The sequence below is a fragment of the Haliotis cracherodii genome, unplaced genomic scaffold (assembly GCF_022045235.1).
Source record: "Haliotis cracherodii isolate W230 unplaced genomic scaffold, xgHalCrac1.p SCAF_6, whole genome shotgun sequence".
Taxonomy (NCBI): Eukaryota; Metazoa; Mollusca; class Gastropoda; order Lepetellida; family Haliotidae; genus Haliotis; species Haliotis cracherodii.
The window spans coordinates 7,484,106-7,511,355 of NW_027266319.1; the positions used below are offsets into that span (position 1 = coordinate 7,484,106).

The window sequence follows — 27,250 nt, forward strand, 5'->3', positions numbered from 1 at the left end:
CCATGCCGCAGGTTAACATGAATACCCCACTCAGACAGGGTAACAAGTACCATCTTTTAACGTCTTTTGGTATGACGAGGCCGGGGATCGAACCCCGGACCTTCCACTCTCTGGGTGGACGCTCTACCACTAGACCACAGAGGCGGTCTCAGCAGTTTAACGTGAATACCCCACTCAGACACAGTATACTGACTCCGAGCCGACCACTCCTTGTTTTAGCCCCTTAAAGCCGAGCGTTAGACAGGGTAACAACAAGTACCATCTTTTAAGGTCTTTTGGTATGACTCGGTCGGGGATCAAACCCTGGACCGTCCGCTCTCCAGGCGGACGCTTTACCACTAGACCATGGAGGCGGTCTGATAAGAATATGATGCTAATTATGGCACATGATACATAGAATTAAATAGCAATCCAGTGACTGTAAATGACAGTGTAGGTCTGGGAGAGTTCACTTTGTTGTGGGCAGAGATCCAGATCAGCTGTGTGTTTGTGTATAAAGACAAGCTACATCCTTGTATTGCTACATGGGTATATTTTCAGGTGTACATGTACTCAGTGTGGGTGGGCTGCTTCCTCCCGGTCATGCTGTTCTGTTTCACCTTCAGGATGTTCATCAACTACCTTAGATACAGGTGAGACACTACACAGGTGAGACAATACAGGTGTCTCTGGTAATACAGGTGTCACAATAGACAGATGAGACAATACACAGGTGAGACGATACAGGTGTCTCTGGTAATACAGGTGAGACAATACACAGGTGAGACAATACACAGGTGAGACAATACAGGTGTCTCTGGTAATACAGGTGTCTCTGATAATACAGGTGAGACAATACACAGGTGAGACAATACACAGGTGAGATAATACAGGTGTCTCTGATAATACAGGTGAGACAATACACAGGTGAGATAATACAGGTGTCTCTGATAATACAGGTGAGACAATACACAGGTCAGACAATACACAGGTCAGACAATACAAGTGTCTCTGATAATACAGGTGAGACAATAGACAGGTGAGTCAATACACAGGTGAGACAATACACAGGTGAGACAATACAGGTGTCTCTGATAATACAGGTGAGACAAGACACAGGTGAGACAATATACAGGTGAGACAATACACAGGTGAGACAATACAGGTGTCTCTGATAATACAGGTGAGAAAATACACATGTGACTCTGATAATACAGGTGTCACAATACACAGGTGAGACACAGTGTTCCCGTTTACCGGTATTTACCCGTTTTTACCAGTAAAATTAGGCTTGGACTGGTAATTTATGTGACTGCCAGTCCCTGTGGACCAACAAAGAAAGTACCATATAAATATTTGGTGTTGACAAAACACTGGCGATATTCAAGTAAGTGTATTTTTTATTGAAGTCAGCTTCATCATCCAGAAATATATTTAAAAAAAAGAAGAGTAAATTGTGACTGAACTTTGTGTGAATGACGAGTAGATCTAACTAGGTTACTTCAGAGATGACATCTTTGCAATCAAACATGATGTTGAAAGAATTATAGCCAGGTAATTTTCATATGTTTATTTATTTGTGGAAAGTTGGGACTGACAAAAATTAGGGGCGACTGGTAATTTTTTGTGTTGCTAGTCCACTAGGACTGGCAGTTTCAAAAGCCAGCGGAACACTGGAGAAAATACACAGGTGTCTATGTTAATACAGGTGTCACAATCCACAGGTGAGACAATACAGGTGTCTCTGATACAATATACAATATACAATATGCAGGGGACAAAATATCTGTCCTTTGTAATCAGCACTTTAATTACTAATTTCCTGTCATTGAACACCTACTAATCATGTTAGTTTCATGAAGTATCACACACTGTGTCACACAGAATCGACCCATGAAGATCCGGGGTAGAATAGGTCTTAAGCAACCCATGCCTGCTGTAACAGGTGACTATGCTTGTCGTAAGAGGCGACTAACGGAATCGGGTGGTCAGGCTCGCTGACTTGGTTGATGCAGGTCATCGTATCCCAATTTTGTAGATCGATGCTCATGATATCAATCACTGGATTGTCTGGTCCAGACTTGATTATTTAGAGACCACCGTCATATTGCTGAGTGCGGTGTTAAACAACAAACAAACAAACAGACTGTTTCACACAGAATCTATGGTTTTGATGCCCCTGGTAAACATAATTACGGGCGTCTTTAGGGATTTTACAGTCTCTTCTCTCAGTTGTAACATGCTCTTTTCCAGGGGATGGAATGTGAATTTCAACTTCTTTGATCCAGCTGATGAGGAAAAGGTGAGTGTGTAGTTCTGCCATGGTAAAGCTGGAGCTATAGGACACTCCTCACATACACCATGAATAATTATAGACACGGACACACAGAGTTGCCAGTGAGAAAGGCTGGCTGTTATAAGGACCTGTGTATTTGTCTCCCATATGTTACGATGGTTTCTGATTTTTGGCCCATTCTTTGTGACCCTTGCTATGATATATTTACGTCCATTGATAAGATTTGAACAGGAATACTTGCCCCAGCCAATCTTTTTCAAACATTGGAGTGTGGATATTCCAACTTGAAAAAAATGAAAAATTATTTATTTTAAAAAAACATTATTTTTTTTCTGCTATGTTCAAGCTTTTAAGTTAGCTGCAAGACCATCTAGACTTGTATAACCAGCACTTCAAGGTTTTATTCACAGAAAGGAAAAAACAGGTTTTATTCACATAATGAACCAAAAAATCCAAATGCCTTGTTTTGTGTTTTTTCCCCCACCTACCAATAAGCAATTTTTACACAAACATCTTGAAACCAAGACATTGAAAAAGTCTGTCCTGTTTCTCAAGCAAATACAAATTAGCATTTTTAAAAATTTTAAGTTTTATTTCAGGAAGCTGAGGACAACAGAGACCTGGGTGTGTCTGACAAGTTCAATCTGGTGCTGCAGGTGGCTCGGAAAGTACAGGTGAGCTAACCAGTCATCTGAGGCTTGAGATATATAGCTCGGAAAGTACAGGTGAGCTAACCCAGTCATCTGAGGCTTGAGATATAGCTTGGAAAGTACAGATGAGCTAACCCAGTCATCTGAGGCTTGAGATATAGCTCGGAAAGTACAGATGAGCTAACCCAGTCATCTGAGGCTTGAGATATAGCTTGGAAAGTACAGGTGAGCTAACCAGTCATCTGAGGCTTGAGATATAGCTTGGAAAGTACAGGTGAGCTAACCCAGTCATCTGAGGCTTGAGATATACCTCTGAAAGTACAGGTGAGCTAACCCAGTCATCGGAGGCATGAGATATAGCTCGGAAAGTACAGGTGAGCTAACCAGTCATCTGAGGCATGAGATATAGCTCAGAAAGTACAGGTGAGCTAACCCAGTCATCGGAGGCATGAGATATAGCTCGGAAAGTACAGGTGAGCTAACCCAGTCATCTGAGGCATGAGATATAGCTCAGAAAGTACAGGTGAGCTAACCAGTCATTGAAGGCATGAGATATAGCTCGGAAAGTACAGGTGAGCTAACCAGTCATCTGAGGCATGAGATATAGCTCGGAAAGTACAGGTGAGCTAACCCAGTCATCTGAGGCGTGAGATATAGCTCGGAAAGTACAGGTGAGCTAACCAGTCATCTGAGGCGTGAGATATAGCTCGGAAAGTACAGGTGAGCTAACCCAGTCATCTGAGGCGTGAGATATAGCTCGGAAAGTACAGGTGAGCTAACCAGTCATCTGAGGCGTGAGATATAGCTCGGAAAGTACAGGTGAGCTAACCCAGTCATCTGAGGCGATATATAGTGCCTACTTGAGACCTATTGATGCTGTGCTGGGATAATAACACCAATTGTGCGATATGATACGTATCACGATACTTGCATGTGCTCTTATCTGTGGTGCCATCTTTTTCATAGACAGGATTAGGGCTGCTACAATACAGGAAGGTCACGATACGATACGCATTTTGATATTCTGGTTACGATACGATACGTATCTCGATACGCACAAAAAAAAAAAAGAGAGACTTAATGCATGTAAAGATTGAACCTTTCATGATTTTGGAACAGTCAAAATTATTTGATAATAACAAGACTAGTGATACAACTTCAAAGAATTTTGATGCAATGGTCGAAGAAATTGAAATCTGAAATTATTTTTTTATCAGAAAAAATATATTCCAATATCGTATTACCTTAGTTGCAGCTTTTACTATATATATATTTAAAATTATAAGAACCAAAAGTGTAGCATTTTGGTACTGGTGATTGCTGTTGCGTGATATTTTTACGTATGGACCAATTTGACCAGTCACCCTTGGGATTTCCCGTACTACATGTATTTTGATTGCGAAAATGTTATGTTGACATATATTAGCCAAATTGCCGCTAATTTGACTTTTAACGAGTCAAAGTATGGCATTTTTAATATATGTATCCATTATCTAGCAACTAAAGCTCGTTTAAATGCGTCAAAAGCAGTAATCTGACCGTGGTTGCTGTATCTCTTCACACATGATTTCACATAACTTGATGAAAACAATATTAAATGAAATTTTGAATAAAATTAATAAAATATATTACAAACACAAGACCAGATATACAATGAACACGTTTTAATAACAAGATAGTATAATAATGGTATTGAATTGCGTACTTCACTTCGGATTTGCTGACTGGTATTTTCGGTGTTATGTGCTTGCGGTGATCAGCTGATAATGTGTTTTGAGATGGGGAAAAACATCTGTCGGTGTAAAACCTGAGCTTATTAAAAATGTAAGTACGTTTTTGGGAGCCATACATTACCGCGCTATAACCAAGTTGGCGGTTTATTGTAAGGCACAATAGCGAGGAAACGCTGTACTTGAGATTTGCGTTCCGTATCGTGGCGTATCGATAAATGGGCCCACGTTTATCGTAAATCGTATCATGAGTCAAGTATCGCGATGCATCGGAATATCGGTGTATTGTTTCACCCTTAGACAGGATGACCAAATACCTGACACACTGATAATTTACATTTGGCAGTGTCAAGTATGGGGCAATGGATGAAAATATTTACTTTTTCACTGTTAATGTTCACCACCAATTAGAGTTTTGTACAACAGTTATTAAAGCAAACATTTGTGATAAGTATCGATATTTTTTACTTAGTGTGCGACTGTGATTGATACTTGAATCAAGAAGATAAAAATTTGCGATCCACCGATGCATCGGTGTATCGTCCTACTACTACTATGCACCATATATTGGTTAACTCCATCGCCCTGAGGCTAGATATAACTGACTGGAATTTCTCGGCTCGATCGTATCGCCACCAGTGGCAGTTCCGAGTTATGTCCCTTCTATGTCCCCCCTATTGATAATCAGATTCCACCTCTTTTATCACTTGCATTATCTTCAAACAAAATGGGACCCCTGAAGATCTGGGCTAGAATAGGTCTTCATCAACCCATGCTTGCTATAAAAGGCTTGTCGTAAGAGGCGACTAACAGGATCGGGTGGTCAGGCTTGCTAACTTGGATGATGCACGTCATCGTATCCCATTTGCGTGGATCGATGCTCATGATGTCAATCACTGGAATGTCTGGAAAAACATGGCTTGAATATTGCTGAGTGAGGCGACAAACAGCAAAGAAAGAAATAAACAAACAAACAAACAAACAAATCTAGGCAATCTGATTGATAATCAAAATCTATGTTTGTAATAAAATGGGTCTTGCTTCACAAAGTGCATCAGCTCATGTGAGTACCTTGGTTAAAACATAAAAATATCTGTTGACGCCGAGTTGGTGGTACACATTCAGATTCTTTGCAAATCCTGCGATCAACCAAAATCTGCAAATGAGTTTACGAATCGGATGTCGATTTTGTCATGCAATTTTGATCGGACTCGTTAGTCCAGCCAAACTATGACTCCATACTTCCAGGCTAGTTTGGCCTTTATGGTCAGTTAACTCCCTAGCCTTGGGAAGATGGCTTCCCACTCTTTTGGTATAGCACCACAATTGCCTATGCAGAGTTTTCTCCCTTTGGCTTGTCAGAAACCATTGGTTGTGGGTTGGATTCCTGGACTTGTTTCACCAAATTGGTAAACATGAGGATCTGCATCACTTTGGACTTCCACCACATCATGCTATGATATAACTGAAATACTCACAGTTCCAAGCCCATTTGCTTACACAAACTGATCAGTGGAATCCTGATAATGTGTAAAAAGCTGAAACATGCCACATCACACAAACTTCAAATCCTGGTCAAGTAGCCTCAGAGATTATAAATTCCAAGTAAATTACGAAACTGATAGATGAACTATGATGTCACGCATACCTGAATAATCTTTTGTTATTTGCAGAACTTTCTTGGTGCTTTTGCCGACAGTCTGGAAAAAATCAAAAGGTAACAATCATGAAAAAAATATCAGAATGACATACGACCAAATGTCTATTTTATGCACATCCGTTTTTGGACACGTTGAACCATATCAATTAAAATCAAATCGACAAGGATGCCCTTCTGTGTTTGGAGGTTGCAAATTATTATGAAAGTCTTGACTCATTTCTTGTCTTGTAGTATGCTGACATGGCGACACCCACCGGCATCAAAGCAGTTGTTTTTTGTGATGTTCTTCAGCGCCGTGGTGTCCTGTATATTCCCAGCTACCAACCTGTTTTACTGTGGAGGTAAGAAGAGGTCAGGAACCTGGTATACCAGTCTGTGGCTTTAGCCACTGGTCTTAAGCCTGAGTCTAGTCATATTCTGTTTTGTCTGGTATGCTCAGCTAAAATAACAGTCCATCTGCTTCACTTAACTCTTCTGAAAAAGTTGCTAAGCAACATGTTCGTCCAAGATGACTAAAAAAAATTATTTGTTTGTTGTTTAATGCCACACTCAGCAGTATTCCAGCAATATAACGGTGGTCTGTAAATAATCGAGTCTGGACCAGAAAATACAGTGATCGACATCATGAGCATCACTCCACGCATTTGGGATACAATGACATGCATCAACCAAGTCAGCGAACCTGACCACCCGATCCCGATAGTCGCCTCTTACGACAAGCATAGTCGCCTCTTACGACAAGCAATTTCTGCACGGACTGGTAAACTCATGGGGAATATTATGGCAACACAGAAGCATGACGGAAATAGGTGATTAGGCCACAATGAATTACTTATTCGATTTCCCTCCAAATGTTTCAAGCATGAGAGGCAGGAGGCATTTTTCCAACTGTTTATTTAAGGTGTCTGTGTACATTAACTGTTGACAGATATGATTCATGTGAAGCATGAATGTTTGGTGGTGGGAAGATGGGGTATTTCATAAAATAAGTAGGCAATGGGATGAATTCAAATAATTTGTTATGGCCTCATAGAGGCTTAGTTGAAAAAAAAGGTAGGGAAAGATTTGACATCCTGTCAAAAGATCCACATACTCGTCTCATGATGGAATCCACACTTATATCCTCTGAAAAGATACACATCTTTTGCCCATGAAAGAATACTTATCGACATTTATTATTATTATTATTATTATTATTATTATTATTATTATTATTATTTCTCATTAAATCCTAGCCCTCTGAAAGAATGAAAGATCCCACATCCTCATCCTCTGATAGAATCCATATTCTCATTCATTGAAACAATTCCCATGTCCACATTCACGCTGTCTCCTTTATTTTCTGAGGTTTCCATCCAACATGAGGTATATAGACATATGTGCTGTGTTGCTATGCATCATCCCTGATCTGCTGTGGGAGATTCACTACAAGAAGCCGATGTTCCAGGTTTACTGATGGGCGTCAAGCTGTTCCTGGTGGACTTCATGTATCTGCGGTTCCCCCGGCTCCGCCAGAAGTACGACACCTCCCACCAGATGTGGCTCAACCTGCCCACTGACGCAGAGTACGAGAAGCGCAACATGAAGACCGAGCTCAACAGGGTGAGTATGGGGATCAGATGTCCACAATGGCCGTGGAGTTGAATCATTTTGAGTGGACAGGACCTAGAAACACAGGCTGCTGATGCCGTGTAATTACCTTATAGGCATATTGATTTATGGCTCAATCATATCGATCTATTCCTTCTATTCAGGGAAGTAGTTATGGACAAATGTGTTTGCTTTCCATAGTACATTCTTCCGTCCAGTCGCCCGGACAGCGGGGACGAGAAGCGGGAGAGTGCTGGGGACAGTATGTCCACTGATGACCGGTCCTTCTGTGAGCTGTTCACTCTTCCCCCCAGCGAGTGTCCCCTGCCAGGTGAGTTGATCCAAAAGACACCTGTTGAATGTCCTGTACCAGGTGAGTGGATACAACAAACACCTGTTGAATGTCCTGTACCAGGTGAGTTGATCCAACGAACACCTGTTGAATGTCCTGTACCAGGTGAGTTAATCAAGCTAACACCTGTTGAATGTCCTGTACCAGGTGAGTTAATCTTACTCAAACCTGTTGAATGTCTGTCCCAGGAGAGTTGACCTAGCTAACACCTGTTGAATCTCCTTTACCAGGTGAGTTGATCTAGCTCATACCTGTTGAATGTCTTGTACCAGGTGAGTTGTTCAAACATGTTGAATGTCTGTACCATAGCCATTTTTCCACAGACTAGTATTACCAAATGTATGTGAGTTACAACAATCAGGGCAGTATCTTGTTGCAGTTTGTTTTGAAGCCAGTTCAGATTCAGTTTGCTTATGTCAACAAATGTCCATAAAGCACATTGGGACACACACTTGATCATCCATTGTATTGTTTCTCCATTGTGGTACGGTAATACCCTGGACCCATTCCCCACCATTGCTTCATTTCCATCACACCAGTCTCTACTTAGGGTAACCTGGTTGTGATAGGAAACACAATGTCCAACACAGGCTAGGGGGGTGATTCTGTATTACCAGTAGTGTAGATAATGACACCCTGTAATGTACAAAACAATAACATTACAGAAATAATTGTACACAGGTTTCATACACATACATATTCCTACAATACAAAGCCACCATTCATTTCATTTAAACATACGTCTATATTCCGCACATGAACATGAACTTAATAATCAGTGATATATGAAATCATTATCTTAACCCTAAAGTAAACAAACAGTTCTTTAAGGGCAATAACTCAATCCCGACATTACTTATAAGTTACACTATAGACATGGCCCATGGTTGTAAATTAGATCTTGTGTCTGCCACATCAGCACAGAACTTCTCTTGCTCAGGAGGGCAATTTGATTGGAAGGCTATTTCTAGATTTCTGCCTAATAAATTGGCCTCGACTCAAAGCTACAACAGCAGGTGGGTGTAGTGTATTTATCACAGTGGTACATGATATGATACCTGGCTAATCAAGCATGGGAACATGATCCCCCACATGACCGATCCAGTGTCCCAGTGAACATGTCTTGTCTTCTTCTGCAGGGTGGCAGGGTGGTCGGCGATGTACGCTCATCAACAGAGAGAAGTCACTCACTGCAGCCTTCAAGAACGGCAAACTGTATCTCACCCGGAGGTAGGGCTTGTCACGAAACTGTATCTCACCCGGAGGTAGGGATTGTCACGAAACTGTATCTCACCCGGAGGTAGGGCTTATCACGAAACTGTATCTCACCCGGAGGTAGGGCTTGTCACGAAACTGTATCTCACCTTGAGATAGGGCTTGTCACGAAACTGTATCTCACCCGGAGGTAGGGATTGTCATGAAACTGTATCTCACCCGGAGGTAGGGCTTGTCACGAAACTGTATCTCACCCAGAGGTAGGCCTTTTCACGAAACTGTTTCTCACCCGGAGGTAGGGCTTGTCACGAAACTGTATCTCACCCGGAGGTAGGGCTTGTCAGAAACTGTTTCTCACCCGGAGGTAGGGCTTGTCACGAAACTGTATCTCACCTTGAGGTAGAGCTTGTCACGAAACTGTATCTCACCTTGAGGTAGGACTTGTCATGAAACTGTATCTCACCCGGAGGTAGGGCTTGTCACAAAACTGTATCTCACCCGGAGGTAGGATTTGTCACGAAACTGTATCTCACCCGGAGGTAGGACTTGTCAAGAAAACTGTATCTCACCTTGAGGTAGGGCTTGTCACGAAACTGTATCTCACCTTGAGGTAGGACTTGTCACGAAACTGTATCACACCTTGAGGTAGGGCTTGTCACGAAACTGTATCTCACCTTGAGGTAGGACTTGTCACGAAACTGTATCTCACCTTGAGGTAGGGCTTGTCACGAAACTGTATCTCACCTTGAGGTAGGACTTGACATAGACAGGGACAGAGACAATTCAGACATCTACATCATTCCAAAGTTACCAGCCACGGCTTCCTACTTCCCTGCATCTTCAATATAACATCTGAAGATGATTCATGAATAGATTTGTTGTTATTGATTAAAATTGTGGATGCATCGTCCATGGCCACACTATTGAAATCAACAAGATACCATTAGTACAGTAGTAAATTTTGACACTGTCAATAAATGTAATAATTGAAGACTTTAATCTTTAACTTTTTCATTTCTTTTGACCCAAAAGCACCTTGCTTGTGTTTATCCATATAAATGATGTCATCCCTGTTAATTACTAACATGACAATTCATTTGAGCAACCATCATAAAAGAAATGTCTTGACTGAAGTTTATAAAGAAAGTTTTTTGAGTTTAAAGTAAATAGTCAAAATACCAAGAAACACAGGAGTGGGAAGGATTTACTGTACATACCCTATGATAGTAAGTGCGTGAGAGAGCGAGTTGCTTCGAACAGTATTCCAGTTATCTTAATGTGGGAAGATAGGCAATTCTCGGATGTTTCCCACCTGGTTGAAACTCATGAGCAGGGTATGGTGCTGACAAACCTAGAAACATTTCTTTCAAACCCACAATCAATGTGCTGCACCTTTGAGAAACATTTGAAGCGTCAATTCTGAGTTTACATCTATAATGCTTCAGTTTACTGCTGTGAGCTTACAGTAAGGCTTAAAAAAATAATAGTCTTGGTTCTCAGGCACCACATCATCACAAAGTCTACCACTCGTTTCGATTTTATTTCCATTTTCAAAAAAACATTTATAAAATCCTTATACTTAAAAACAATGCAATCCAATACGCCTCACAGTTACTTCCCTTTACATGTGCACTGCTTTACTGCGCATCTCGTGTTATGGTCATGGAGGCAATTTGTATGCTTGTTTATGTTGGGAGGCCCTTTCCCAGGTTGATGTCACACATCTGTTTGTTTGGTTACATACTAGTTTGAACAAGCCCAAAAAAACAAACCCCCCCCCACCCCCACCCAACCCCCGCACTATATTTTCAAAAGTTATTGCCCAAGAACCAATTCTTTAATCTTTTCAAGCCTCATATTGGTTCCATTGATACTGTTAAAACAAGTCTCTATACTTTTATGTCTTTTTTTTTCAGTTTTCTGTGTTTTGAAAGAACAAAAACTCCTTCACCTAAAAACATTGTCATCCCATTAGCTGACATTACAAAAATGGAAAAGGTAGGTCCTGTTTAGACAAGAAATGTAGTTATTTCCTGCTTAAATTGTCAAATACCAACAACAAAAGGACAGTTGTCCAATTAAGAATATCACAGAAATAATAATTAGTAAACATATTAAAAAAGACTGCGATAGATTTAAAAAAATATTCACACAGGTGACAAAAAATGAAGTGCTTCTTGCCTCACACTTTTGAGATATCATGGCCGAGCACCCTAACAGCTGATGGTGCGCATTTGATTTCTTCACAAATTTGTCTGTGTTTTCCCTGCAGGCTAAGCCCTACTCCTGGCTACCTGGGGGAGGGATGGCCATCGAGATTGCTATTGCTGGCTCCGACAAGGTGAGTGGAGAAGACTTTCATGGCCTGATGTGTATTGAAACAGTTTCAACAAAATATGCCAAGAAATGTGACCCACCATGACATAAGGGACCTTATTGGTGAAAAATCACATTTTGACTTTTCATTATATTTTAGAACTGCAGTGTCTTTGGTACTCGGAAATACAATTAACAGGCTTCAATTCATATTTATTACCAAGGTACATGACATCAAACATTTGAACTCACTTTCCGACGTAGAACTGTTTATGTAATAACTTAAGCTTTAAGATATAATGCCTGACGATTTGAAAGTAGACATGTATGCTGAAAGGTTTTGAAATAATGTTTTAATTACATTACGAACGAACGAGAGAGAAATAAAATATTTTTGTACAGTCCACACACATGGCGATCTTTGGGGCGGTCGAGTAGCCTTGTGGTAAAAGCATTCGCTCATCACACCAAAGACCCGGGTTCGATTCCTGACATGGGTACAATGAGTGAAGCCCAATTGTGTCCCCTGCCGTGATATTGCTGGAATACTGCTAAAAGCGGCATAAAACTATACTCACTCACTCACTTGGCAATCTTCACTGAAGTAAGTTGACATAAAACATCTTTATGATGTCGTTGCACAGTTGTATTCCCAGCACCCATAAGGTCTCTTTTCTCCTGGTGGACCACCTCCGTGGTCTAGTGGTAGAGCGTCCGCCCGGAGAGCAGAAGGTCCGGGGTTCAATCTCTTTTCTCCTGGTGGGAACCTCTGTGGTCTAGTGGTAGAGCGTCCGCCCGGAGAGCGGAAGGTCCGGGGTTCAATCCTGAGCCGCGTCATACCAAAAGACGTTAAAAGATGGCACTTGTTGTTACCCTGTCTGGCACTCGGCATTAAGGGGCTAAAACAAGGACTGGTCGGCTCGGAGTCATAATACTGTGTCTGATTGGGGTATTCATGTTAAACTGCGGCATGGTATCTCAGTGTGCTAGCAATATATATGGGCATTAGTCCGGACTAGTACAAGCAGCCACACACACACACATACAAGTGCATGCACGTCGCTATATACATGTAAGTGCAATAATCTTGGACGTGACGTTAAACCCCATTTCACCTCACCTCTCCTGGTGGGTCATAAATGTTTCCTTGATTTTACAAACCATACAGATATAATAATAGTAGGGCAGACATATTCACATGGTCATATTTCAATCACTCAACTTAAAGAAGTTGTTATCCATAAAAATTGTGTCTATCTTGGTAAGTGATGTCGTTCATGATCAGGGGTTTATCTTGGCAGGCAGTTGGGAATTTTAGTTGTTATTTTGCCCTAATTGTTTAGTGAAATACAAGTCACTTCTACAGAACCATAACATCATTTTTTACTGTATAACTTGGATTGGGAAATTTGTAATTCCAATTTGGTAATTTTTACTGACGTTTGCTGCTGTCTTGAGGTTGAAAATCGGCCTCTGAGCAGGTCAAGATAGTCCGTTGATGATATATGTGTCTGCATCACTCTGTGTTCCAGATATATACATTTTGAGATACAAGGGATGATTTATGTTCTGAGCCTCAGATAGAACGATTTGACCTAAAGTCATTGAAATGATGTATTTTCAACATTATCACCTTCCACATTGATACATTTTTGCCCACAATTTTGGAGGGATTTTATCCCAGTTCATAGAAGTCCTTCTCTTGGCTGTAGAAAAAGTTCTCGTTTGAGTAGAAATGGGTTTCGCCTTGAGTCTTCTTCATATTTGGGAACAGATTTAGTCTGATGAAGCCAGATGAGAATAAGTCTCTGTGAGCACTGAAGGAGTTCAATGCCACCACACATGGATTGTATGCATGACAATGCCTGATTTGTGCAATGGCGTATTGTTGGAAGAGTCCACCCTTTCTCAGCTTCCCATGCCTCTTAGTCTTAATTTCATTCTGTAAATACCTCCAAAGTGCAGCATCATGTGCTCCATTTATTGTGTAGCATCTTGGAAGATACAGTCGTGCCTCGTTTATACGGACACTTGCGTCATTTCACAATTCGTCCGTATAAACGAATTTCCGTATAACTGAAACCAGCTTCTTACTGGAAGAGTTACTTGCTGACAGGTGTTTTTCCTTAAAGAGACAAATTTCCCCTTTTTTTACCATGCTGTCACTGCGTGTCGCTTACGTTTTACTGGTTGACAGGCCATACTTCCACAACTTTGACCACAAACGCCATATTTATCGAAGAGGATTACATGTATGTACAATAAACAAGTTCGTCTCAAACGTAACTCAGTGTCACTTGGTTAATTGACTTCTCACGAATCAAAGGATTACCACGAGAGGAAGTGTATTGTCCGGATAAGTGAGACAATTTTGTGTGCATTTCAGTGTTTTGTGTATGAAAATGACCGTCCGGTTCCGGAAACTGAATTCCGGATATACGGGTAAATTTATATAGTAATTATTTCGTTTTGAATGAAAATCGTCCGAGAACCGAGGTTTCCGGATATCTGAAGTCCGTATAAGCGGGGCACGACTGTAGTCGACTATGATAATACGCTTGGCATTCCAGAACACGGAGGCTATATTCTTTCCAGCTGATGGGACAGTCTCTGCCTTCGTTGGTGGTGGTGATGTCAAATGTTTCCACTGTTTTTATTGTTGTTTGGAAGTGGTGAACCCAGGTTTCATCCATAGTCACAAATCATTGCAAGAACCTTTCTGGATCAGCTAATGTAATGTACTCTCTCCTGGAAAATGCCTACTGAACTAGCAATATGATGCTCAGTCATTCGCCAGTCTGTCATTACTGATTCTCTGGATCATTTCTAGTGTTGCTTTCCTGGACTGGGGTCATCTTCAAGCCTCTCCCTGCAACACTTAAACTCTGCTGCCCAACTCCTTACAGTGGTATCTTAGTGATGAAGGGGCATCCATCCCAAGTGTTGTGCTTATATCTTCATGGATGGCTTTGGGTGTTAAACTCTTTTTCTTCAATACACATCCCTCAAGTTTGTCGGGCCACAGGTGGCCCAGTTGTCCAAGCCACCGCAATTCGCTGTGCAGAGTTGCATCCCTTGGGCACACCAGAAACTTATGATTGTGGGTTCGAATCCAGGTAAAGGTCTAAGACCTGCATCACTTCAGGCTTTCCTCCCACATTAAGCTGACACGCCGTAATATAACTGGAATTCTGTTAAAAGCGGTGTTAAACCCAACTCACTCACTCAAGTTTATCCTTTTTCCAAAGGTCACAGGCCCCTGCTTACTTTACTGATTTGTCACAGTGAAACAATTTGCTCAACTCACTCAAGATTTTGTGGATATACCTCTGTGACATCATGTCATGGCCACACCAAAATATTTCTCCATTACACAATTCCTTCTATGTGAGGCTCAGAACTTATCAATCAACCCTCGTATGATAAATGTGTTTGAATCCCCCTGTATTCCAGACGTATATATTTGGAGCGATGATAAATCGCGACGAGGCCTACGATGGCATCCTCAGCCTAGGCCGTAAAGCGAAGCTATCCTGGGCAGGGGAGACAGAAGCACCCCCCTCAATGCCAGCAGCTACTTCTACTACGGCTACCATGACAGCTCCTACTAGATAAATGTTTGCTCAAGATGGTAACCAAGTTGTTTCTCTGCATGTTTGGTTGTGGGTCTTCAGTTGGTTGTGCTTTCAAGTTAGTTTTTTGCATGTTATTGTTGGCTTCTAGCATGCGTAACAGTTACGTACTTCATTGTATTAATTTAAGATCAGTGTTGGGGATCAGTTTGGATTTAATCATTGATGGTAATAGTAAAGATGCCCCAGTGAGATAATTGTTTGGTATTTTAAAAAAATCTCACATAACAGTGTGTCAGTTTTTAGTATAGTTTCATTGTTTTGACCTTTGTTTTGTTCATTTTGCTGTCAGTTATTGTCACTTGTTACAGTCCATGATAACACTGATATTGGGTGACAAATTATAATTTAAGGTGTAAGTTTTTGTTTTTGGACCAGCGCTGGTCCCTGCATTGTTTCAATAGAACATCACTGGTCCATACATTGTTTCATTACAACATGACTGGTCCATACATGGTTTCATTACAACATGACCGTTCCATGCAGTGTTTCATTACAACATCACTGGTCCATACATTGTTTAATTACAACATGACTGGTCCATACACTGTTTCATTACAACATCACTGGTCCATACATTGTTTCATTACAACATGACTGGTCCATGCAGTGTTTCAATAGAACATGACTGGTCCATGCTCTGTTTCAATAGAACATGACTGGTCCATGCATTGTTTCATTACAACATCACTGATCCATGAATTGTTTCATTAGAACATCACTGGTCCATACATTGTTTCATTACAACATCACTGATCCATGAATTGTTTCATTAGAACATCACTGGTCCATGCAGTGTTTCATTACAACATGACTGGTCCATGCACTGTTTCATTACAACATGACTGGTCCATGCAGTGTTTCAATAGAACATCACTGATCCATGAATTGTTTCATTAGAACATCACTGGTCCATGCATTGTTTCATTACAACATGACTGGTCCATGCAGTGTTTCAATAGAACATCACTGATCCATGAATTGTTTCATTAGAACATCACTGGTCCATACATTGTTTCATTAGAACATCACTGGTCCATGCAGTGTTTCAATAGAACATCACTGGTCCATGCAGTGTTTCAATAGAACATCACTGGTCCATGCAGTGTTTCAGTAGAACATCAGTGGTCAATGCAGTGTTTCAATAGAACATTACTGGTCCCTCATTGTTTCAAATAGAACATCACTGGTCCATGCAGTGTTTCAATAGAACATCACTGGTCCATGCAGTGTTTCAGTAGATCATCACTGGTCCATGCAGTGTTTCAATAGAACATCACTGGTCCATGCAGTGTTTCAAATAGAACATCACTGATCCATGCATTGTTTCAATAGAACATCACTAGTCCCTCATTGTTTCAAATAGAACATCACTGGTCCATGCAGTGTTTCAATAGAACATCACTGGTCCATGCATTGTTTCAATAGAACATCACTGGTCCATGCAGTGTTTCTATAGAACCTCACTGGTCCATGCAGTGTTTCAATAGAACATCACTGGTCCATGCAGTGTTTCAATAGAACATCACTGGTCCATGCAGTGTTTCAATAGAACATCACTGGTCCATGCAGTGTTTCAATAGAACATCACTGGTCCATGCATTGTTTCAATAGAACATCACTGGTCCATGCATTGTTTCAATAGAACATCACTGGTCCCTCATTGTTTCAAATAGAACATCACTGGTCCATGCAGTGTTTCAATAGAACATCACTGGTCCATGCAGTGTTTCAGTAGATCATCACTGGTCCATGCATTGTTTCAATAGATCATCACTAACATAACCCCTTGTTTATTACAGATTGAGACATGAGCGTTTGTTCTCAACGCTTGTATATTTTGGTTTCGACACGCGAAATGTTGTATTCACTTCATTTCCTTTTTCAGTTTTTTTCTTGCACCCTTTCATGCCCTAGGTACTGGAGTGAGGCTGCAGTTGAACAATCTGACTAATTTAGCATGTCACATGTTTGTTCTTAAATGATTGACTTGCACTGTGACCTTGGTTGAAACTACTGACAATTGCACATTATTGCATGGGATTAGCTATGTGCCTGTGTGTATTCACTGTAATACTTTTATGTGTATGTTTGCATTCAGGATTCAGTTGTATATATATCAGCTTGTTCTGGTCACTATATGGCTGAAATAACGCCGATGCGACGTTAAGTTTTAACTCACTGTTATGCAGCTTATGATACATCGAAAATGTCCATATTTGCTTTGCCTAACAACTGCTTTTATGGCAGCTTCACATTAATGCCACATGAGAATTGTAGATTAAAGGAGGACAAAAAAGGGATTTTCCAAGTGTTTCCTTGTGTAAATCTCGTCAAAGTATTAGTGAAATCTTTATCATAAGTAAATTTTCTCAGTTAGCATGCATTTTCATTATTTCCTGTTGTTATACCTCTATTAAAAATCTTGCAATTCCAAATCTGTACAAACGAAACAATACACTTCAATGTAGATTCTGAAATCATGTGACACTGACCTCGAATATTGACTCGTCACATGATCGGTATTGACCTGTTGCGTGATGAATATTGACTCGTCTGCTAGAAAACAAGATGGTTTCTTGTACAAATGTTTCAGCTAAGTAACTGTTAAGAAACAGAGGATGGTTAAAAGACTTCATAAACTTTAAAGTGACATTGGTTATATTTTTGTACCTTTCATCTAATTCAGACACCAGCAATTTGACAGAAAACACACATCCAGTATAATCATGTCCAACCCATTTTCAGCCAGATCATGTCCGTCTCATTTCAGCCGCTGATTCTAGGAGGTTTGCTGAATCGAGATGAATTGTTCGACAGCATGCAAGATTATGGTTTGTTCAATGAGTTGCCATGGGCTACAGGGCAGTTGCCAGAAACTACAACTACAACTTCACGAAATAGAGGAAAGGTCAAACAGTTTCAAAATTTCAGTATTGGTGCATCGTATGACTAAAGTGCTCAACAAGGACTACACGAAGCCAGCCCAAGGAGACAGCTCAACTGACGAATGGTGTGTTCACAGAGATTAGTGATAAGGGGACAAATCCTTTGATATTCTAGGGTATGGATTGGCAAGGGCGGATCCAGCATTTTCAAAAGGGAGGGGTCCAATAACAAAATCCTCTCAGTTGGGTGGGGGGGTGGTGTTGGTGGGGGGAGTTGTCTACACGACATTTGGTTACCCTTCTGGATCTGCCAACGCTAATAATTCTTTGTGACAGAATTATAAAAGGTAGACATCACTTTAGGCCTTTCTCCCACACTATTTAACCCTCACTCACTCACTCACTCACTCACTCACCAGCAAGTCCAGTGAGCAGTTTTGGGCTGTAAAATGTTTTTCCTCCCTTTTTTAACAAATGATGTCTTAAGAAAAAGTACCAGCCCCCCAACCCTCTGACTGTCAAATGACTGGTCCCTGAGACAATAGCTGCGACATCCTGCCCACATCCAAGTGTGGCAGCTGTGCTAGCTTTGATACTGTACAGTGTTTCATGTCAAGTCCATCAATGTTTCATGGCAAGTCCATCAATATTTCATGCCAAGTCCATCAATATTTCATGTCACATCCATCAATGTTTCATGTCAAGTCCATCAATATTTCATGCCAAGTCCATCAATGTTTCATGTCACATCCGTCAAGGCTGTATGTCAAGTCCATCAACGTGTAAATATATGTACCTTCACGCCCTTATGTATGAATTCATTGTTGGTGATTGTCCTCAACATGACAAAAATATTTTTTATTGGCTGCTGACGGAAAGTCGTCCTCCATTGAACTTCATGATGGTTGTGTAGGTGGGCAGATGCATCACGAACACCAGGGCATATGTACACAGATCCCAAACATTACCATTTGGGCAGAATCGTTTCAATATTTTGAACCAAATTCTGCCCAAACATTTAAATTAAACTATTAGAATCATATAAATGCCTTGATGTTGCTATCTATTCTATTGCTATGTGATGTAAAGGTGCCTGCATGTTATTAGAATCTGATGGCCACTTTAACTTGACAGCAGCGCGCATTTCCTTAACAGCGGTTGCTATCTATTCTATTGTTATGTGATGTCAAAAATGCCTGCATGTTATTAGAATCTGATGGCCACTTTATCTGACAGCAGCGCGCATTTCCTTAACGGCGGTTGCTATCTATTCTATTGTTATGTGATGTCATTGGCATAATGTTTCTTGTTTGTGACGTCATCCTATATAGTGTTCTATGACGTTGCTATTTGGAAATCAGTAACGTATGTTGTGAGGTTTTTATCCAGCCATTAAACCACATAATGCCCTGAAAAATAATCTTACCCTTTTAATATTACAAATTTGTTTGATGACTTCCCACCATTAAGTTAGGGAATAATGTTAAAAGCGGCGTTAAACCCAACTCACTCACTCACCCACCACAACATGCATCATCACATAAACAATCAGTGGCAAGAATGCTGTACACTGGAACCTTTTGCCATTTTGGTAAGGGATGTGGTAGTTCATTCTTAAGTAACGGTTTCTATGTTTTTCCATTTTTGTCGCCTCGCTAAAACAACAGGGGGTGTCCCCCACTAAACGGCTTGAATTAAATGCTTTTTTAAGTGAATGAAATCTTTAAGTATCAAAGTAGATACAAAATACTTTATTGGTAGCATCAAACAAACATGGCGGATTGGTGTCCGGTATAATGCATGTGTACCCAACCAATTAATAATCAGTTGATTAACACTTGTTATGGCTTGTGATGGGAAGGTTTCCTGGACGGGTTTGGGTAATCAAATGAAATGCAACTGGTTTATATGCTACTCAACATTTGACAGGGATAATCAGCTGTCAGCTGCATTTAAACATACAGTTTGTGCATAATGGAAAGATTAAAAATACCCCTATCCAAAGTGGAGTATGTTTGCCAACACCATGTAATCAATCATACGGATGGTGACTACTCCTCATTCTGAGTTACTAATTCTAGCCCCCAACCATGACAGGTAGTGTTAATTTCCTAATTGAGTTGGTGTCTGACTGACTGATATAGGAGATTTAACGTGCGCTTTCCGACTGTAGCGTATTTCGCACACGGGTTGGTGTCTCTTTATCAGATCATTATATATAACCATGGACTAGCCTTGCTCCAAGGCTGTACTGAAAGAAAGGTCCATAGATGTGTGGTAATTCTATGCTCCTTATAGGCAAGTCTAGATATGTGGACTCCAGTCTCTTGTAGGGACAACTCGTTCTTATTATTTACTTAATCTAGAACTTATGATTTAAACTAATAATTATTGCCTTAGAGACTTGTGCAAGTCTTACCATGGACCTGTGTTTTTTTTTGTGATTTATAATGTGATTTAGCTCTTAATCCAAGAATATTTTTACACTAAAAGGAAATGCAATTTCTTATGATTTAAAGCAATAATGATCAAAAGATTGCCTGAATTCTATTTATTTTTTATTAAATTATTTTGATATTTGATTCAGTCCAACCCTGTTTGAATGAAATCTCTTATATCTCAGGATGGGATTGCATAGTTTTCAAATGAGACTCATGAACAGAAATATTTTTTCTATCCCCATATTTTTAGAAAAGGTTCATGACTCATCATATCAGTGTGATGTGCTAAAAGCTACTGCTTGATAATCAAAGCCTTATGACTGATGTATTCTACTTACATCGCTGGTGCATGAATAATAGGGCTGTCAACATTCTTTAGAAGCTATTTTTCTAAGAACATCAAATTCTGATGCCAAGAATAAAACAGAGTTTTGTGAATTTTGTAAAATGTTGATGTCATCATAGAGTTTTTATTTGTATGAATCACGTTTTATAGTATTTTGAAAGAGCTGTTTTCACAGACTGATAACAATTTGCTGTGAAAGGTTTTATGTCAAGCCTCAGGGGCTGTCTTTGCACTGATTATGGTAATATGATATATGCTAATATTGCCAGACAAGACACATGCACTTGTATATATGCACTACGGGAGGTAGCCAGATTAGTTTCAGCCTGGTTTGAGTACTTCCATGTCTTGTCAGAAACATTTATTGCTCAACCCTCAGATATGAGGTATTGAAAGAAAATGTCAAAAGTACTATTTTATATTTGGACAAATACTAACTAAAACATTCACCAAAAAATATGCATATCTAATATCTGCATGACCAACAATGTGTGTCACTTCATCATTAACATTTTGTTGAGGAACTATTTATATATGAAGTTATTTTTGTTTCTTTTATGGAGGTATTAATGTAAAAATATAATGTCACTCTGTTTATCTGTGTAGCACGAACAAGGGTTTTTATGTTATTTGTTTCTTTGTTTGTTTGTTGTTGAAGAGCGCACTCAGCAATATTCCAGCTACATGACAGCGGTCTGTAAGTAATCAAGTATGGACCAGACAATCCAGTGATTGACATCATGAGCATTGATCTACACAACTGGGATACGATGACATGCATCAACCAAGTCACTGAACCTGACCACCCGATCCCTTTAGTCGCTTCCTACGACAAGCATGGGTTGCTGAAGACCGATTCTAACCCGGGTCTTCATGGGTCGTTTTTATGTTAATAACTCAGTAAAGGCAAAACATGTTGAAGTCAATTCTGATTGATAGATACATCAATAATAATATCTTCACAGACTTACACAAAAGTACAGTGACATTGTTCCTTGCAGTGATGCAACACCAGCCCTGCCCATGCTATTTTCAGCCAACCAGGAAACAGTAGTCTGTTAGGGAGCATGGCCTGGATATTTGGGGGTTCATGGTTCCAAAGACATGGTTAGCCAATCGAATGTCACCTCCATATATTTTTTCGTTACAAATGCGTCTGTATAGTTGTATTGCCTTGACCATGGTGTTGAGTGTACACAACAGAAGTTGAAATGTTGCCATTTGCAGAGCTCCAGATAACTTTTTAAGCAACTGAATTTTTACTCGAAGGTTTCTATTTTGATTGGGTTATTACATTTTTCATTGGGTAACCTATATTTTTTCACTCATCTATTCGTCGCTCTATTGTTTTTTTCCCAGAAAGACTACACATTTTGAGATTTCAAAAGAAAAATAATAATGTTTTAGATGTATATAACGGTTCTAAATATAGGCTTGACTCAGTAAATTAGCACGTAATTGTGTTGCGTAAATGAGCTCCGTTGTATGCATGCTGAAAAAGCTTCATTGGGTATTTACTAGGGCTGTTTTTATACATTTGAGTTTTTCATTTAATGCATGCATTTCCTTTTGCAAGTTAATTGAAAGTAATTTGGTTTTGAATATTTTTGTGAGGTATTTTACAAAAATACGCAGCTTATCTGTAGCTCTGCATTTGTTTCTATACAGCAACACACAACTATCATCAGTGTTCGTAGTACATGTAACTGACAAGATGGTTGGCCATCAGTCATTCTGTTCGTAATGTGATCTTCCTGCTCAGAATATGATGTTTGGAAGGTGACTAGCTAGAGCTGTTTGGAGTAATCTTGTGTATATGAAGAACAGAAAATTCAAAATACATCTCAACGTTTATGATTCATATTGACACTAAGTTCAAATATTTAGTATGTAAATACCAAGACAAGTCAGTCGTATGATTCATATTGATACAATTTAATGCAATTTTACAGCAGACAAGAGTTTTCTATAGCTTTTATTTTGTTTGCTCAAAGCATAAAATGTGACCAATGTTATTTTTCATATGTTTTAAGCTTGAGCTATTTTATGAGATTTTATTTCATTTTATTATGATTTAGTCAAATATGTGATTACCGTCTTTGATTCAGTGAATGCTGTCCAAGTGTGATGTTGTGTGTTGTAGTCGCAGCAAGCCATTGTCTCCGTACCTTAAGCTACCAGCAGGCTTAAGCTAAACTATTTTTACTCTGAAACACTTTGAAAACACATATGCAAATATGCGAGGAAAGATTTACTGCTTAAAGTGTTTTTTGTCTTTGAGGAAAAGTTGATAATGTGTTTTCATTGTGTGTCAGTATATTTTTTGACAATCAGTTGTATTTGTTTTGGGATAAATAATTGTGGACTCAAATAATATCCTCTGCAAGTCCTACTGGATGCACCTAAGTGTGAATGTTAGAAGAATTGAAACTGATTATTTAGAAACGGGGGCCAGATTTATCTGATATTTTTGTTCTGATATAGATATTGATAGGGATAAGAAATACAATCAATATTCAGACAGACCAGATTTTCCTTCAAAGTATATTCCCTAGAGTCCCTTGGACTCACCAATGCATAGATAATGGTGCCTCCATGGTCAGAACATTTCAAACTTAACACTGAAAATGAGAGTTTAAATGGGGGGATTAAATTATGCTGTAGAAAAAGAAAATGTTTATTGTACACACATCAGTGTTTACTCAATTTCCTTAAACTGATTTTTTTTATTTCTTAGTCCTTATATTGTTCCGTGACAGCTGAACACTTTTTCAAAGCAGGAATTGATTGATTGATTGATTGATTGATTGATTGTATCACATGCTTTAGTTTATTATGAAGCTAACAACTCAAATTAGATAGATTCAGAGGAGATGTATATGTATTGATATATAAAAGTGTTTTGTACATGTCTGTATATTATGTTTGAGAGTGTGAAATAATTCAAGATTGTATCAAAATATTCTCATATACATGTATATGACAGTTTTGTTTTTATATAATTTATTGATAGGTATGTATATTTGTTTGATATCTATTTTCAATCAGTTTAAACATGTTGCCACAATGTTGTGTTACAGCTATAGAGGTAGACGGTCTATGATGCTTCCTCCACATGGATGCCATACCTGCTGAAGTATCTTGGGTAGTTCAAAATTATATATTTTCTGGCATATGGTTTCATGATGCATTTGATTAACTATCATCATTAAATGTTCATTGTTACTTTTTGTTTCATTTTTGAAGATATATCAATCTAATTTTCAATTAATCAAATGATGGAGTGATTGGCCAAGAGGAATAAATTTAAACTTCTTTCTAATTTAGCCTTTTTGTTCAGGTTGGCTGAAACAAAAGTGTCGCCCCACCTTGTGTACAGGAAAGTTTAATTACATTTAATTTAACCATAATGTTCTAATGAAGATGATCAGATATCAGATGATCAACGGCCACTCAGGACCATTATCCAAACAAGATCCTCTTTGGTACTGTAAGGAACAGTTATTCGTTGGAAGGTGGTATCCTCCATGCCTACAATAATGTCTTACTCTATCTATCATACCTAGTTGAGAATGGAGGAAGACCCGGGTTCAATTCCCGACATGGGTACAATGTGTGAAGCCCATTTCTGGTGTCCCCCGCCGTGATATTGCTGGAATATTGCAAAAAGCGGTGTAAAACCAAACTCACTCACTAGTTGAGAATTAAGGTATAACTGGTACAATCATTCATCCGATTTAGTTCCGTCATGGAAAAAAGTACCACTTTTGTTCTTCAGTGGCATTGGTAAATGTGCAGCTTCTGTGCTGAAGTGGCCTGGATGTGATCCATTTATTATGTGTGGACACCTTGCATAATACCATGTTCCTGGCCATGTAGGTCGAGGGTATTGATGACACTGTGTGCATGGCCAGACTGTGATGTTTGTATATGTGTGTGTGTATATAGCTTCAGTTGCCAAATCCTTGTGTGTCTTCATGTGCCTTACGCCAGCCCACATCGTATGTGATCATATTGTATACAGGGTGAATATTTTATATATGATAATGAAAACAATCCAACATTTTCTACGTCTTTGTTGTGTGTATAACTATTCCTACTAGACAGATTATTCTACTTGTGTGTGAGCGGGACCAAGACCTGGTATAGGTTGATTTCAGAATGTGAAAACACCTAGTGGCAAGGTATTGTCAATGCACGGTTTCAAATATAAACCAAAAACAAAGAGTCCTACAAAGCCTCAAGAAGACATGGGCTCTTGGGTCGGATTTTGTCATCAGAAAAAATGACTAAATGGGAAATTAAAACACACAAAAGGCTCCTTCTCTGGAACAAAATGATTCCGTAGTGATAAGTATATCTTAGATAAGCTAACTGCAGTTGTTTCTGAGAAAACTTGTCTCCATTGCACACACTGTAGTAAATAAAATAACATGGATCAAGGGCCATAACTCTGTATAAGCATCTTTACAGAATCAATTTTCGACTTCATGTAACTTCAGTAGTTTCTGAGAAAACTTGTCTCCATTTCACACAGTATGCAGTAACTCTGTGAAAAAGGGAAATTTACTATACCAATTTTCGAACTCATTTGAGATCATGACCAGTAACATGGGTTGCTGAAGACCTATTGTAACCCGGATCTTCACGGATAAGGGCTACAGGAGTATATGATGGTAGGTGATATGTGCTTCAGCCCTTATGTCGCCAGTCTCAGGGTCACAGTGGTCAATGACTCCCGTTTTCATGAATGTGAACACACACGTGCATACACGTCGCTATATAAGTGCAATAATCTTGGGCGCGACGTTAAACCCCATTTCACCTCACCTCCATGACTCACAAATAGATAGACCCATGTAAATCCCTTGAATGATTTTATATGTCTACATTTTCAGTACCAATGATGGTGGATATAATTTATTGTAAAAACTAATTCTTTGTATCCTTTGTGGGCATTCCAAGGAGGCCGAATGAAGAAAACTCCAAGACAGATATATTTCTATTAACTTTTATGTTGAAGTAAGTGGAAAACGTATTGATAATAGAACGATTTTCTTTCATCAAGTTCCTGCATGTGAATACAACTCGTGCAAGTGAAGGATGACCTGGGATCACCATCCCTGAGATCTTAGCCATACTACTATTGTACGCTGACGTGAAATCTCTTAGCGCGAATCTCGCTTTGTGGAACTATGTCCCGTGCGTTCATAGCGCTACGACTGTTGTACGTCTGTATTAAAGTATAGGAGTTACGATAAAGTACAGTAGTTGTATAGACGATAGGGGTACGGCCTCACTCGCCGTGGGCCAGGGCCAGCTCCTGACTATGTTTCCATGTTTCCATGTTTCCAAGTTTTATCAGTTATGTGATGTCATCACTGGATCGCGATGTTTGGCTAGCAAAATGTAACAAGTGCTAAAGTTTTGCAAAGCAGTTGCTACATTTTGCGAGTATTTCGATTTCTAATATATAAATACAATTGGTGCCTCTTTGTGGCGGATGTGATGCAATACACATATGTGTTATTCCAGTTTGGAAGCAGAATAGAGACGCGAGACTTCGTGATTTATTATTTTATTACATTTGATGACTATTTTACAAAACGACAAAGAGTAAGTGAAGGACAAAGTGAAGCAAGACAAAATCCAGCATTTGTCTGGAAATAGCTTCCATTATTGTGATATGCTTCTGCTGAAGCGGCGGAAAATCTGAATGAATCCATATCTCTGAAATACTGCAAAATAATGTGATTGTTTGTAGTACTGGATAAATCCCGTACCCAAAATTGTAGTTCAGAATCTCTAAAGACTCGTCATCACCATATTCTTTGTCACCATGTTGACAACCCTAACACGAATTAACATACTGGATTTTGTCCCCGGAGATAGAAAATGAACGATGCAGGATATAGAGTCCGATGAGGTATGATCGCGAGGTCCATGGTGACGATTAACTACATTCAAATATACACCTGGAAAATAATTGAGCACCGCTAAGCATTTCCATATTTTTTTGCAATTTCTTTAATCGTATCCCGTATTTATTATTGGCGAAAAGCATGTCTCTTTGTTTACACCGTGACCTACTCGTATTGAAGTACAGAATCCGAAACTGATTATCTTATGACATACTTTGTAACTACTCCATGGCG

The 27,250-nt window shown here is 39.5% G+C and overlaps 1 protein-coding gene across 4 annotated transcripts in view; it reads left to right on the forward strand.

Annotated features, from left to right (window-relative positions):
• LOC139444700 (GRAM domain-containing protein 4-like) overlaps positions 1 to 18,553 on the forward strand; it is a 77,839-nt gene extending 59,286 nt beyond the window's left edge. For 3 of the 4 annotated variants that reach the window (XM_071225627.1, XM_071225629.1, XM_071225628.1), the window contains exons 9-19: positions 541 to 632; positions 2,233 to 2,281; positions 2,875 to 2,949; positions 6,329 to 6,372; positions 6,547 to 6,656; positions 7,763 to 7,917; positions 8,107 to 8,236; positions 9,397 to 9,487; positions 11,389 to 11,470; positions 11,745 to 11,813; positions 18,194 to 18,553. In XM_071225627.1, coding sequence (XP_071081728.1) covers positions 541 to 632; positions 2,233 to 2,281; positions 2,875 to 2,949; positions 6,329 to 6,372; positions 6,547 to 6,656; positions 7,763 to 7,917; positions 8,107 to 8,236; positions 9,397 to 9,487; positions 11,389 to 11,470; positions 11,745 to 11,813; positions 18,194 to 18,376 — 1,080 coding nt within the window. In that variant the 3' untranslated portion in view covers positions 18,377 to 18,553. Of the gene's footprint in view, positions 1 to 540; positions 633 to 2,232; positions 2,282 to 2,874; positions 2,950 to 6,328; positions 6,373 to 6,546; positions 6,657 to 7,762; positions 7,918 to 8,106; positions 8,237 to 9,396; positions 9,488 to 11,388; positions 11,471 to 11,744; positions 11,814 to 15,241; positions 15,420 to 18,193 lie in introns of all 4 variants that reach the window. The other variant, XM_071225630.1, reaches the window with a different exon arrangement.
• Positions 18,554 to 27,250: the final 8,697 nt, after the last annotated feature.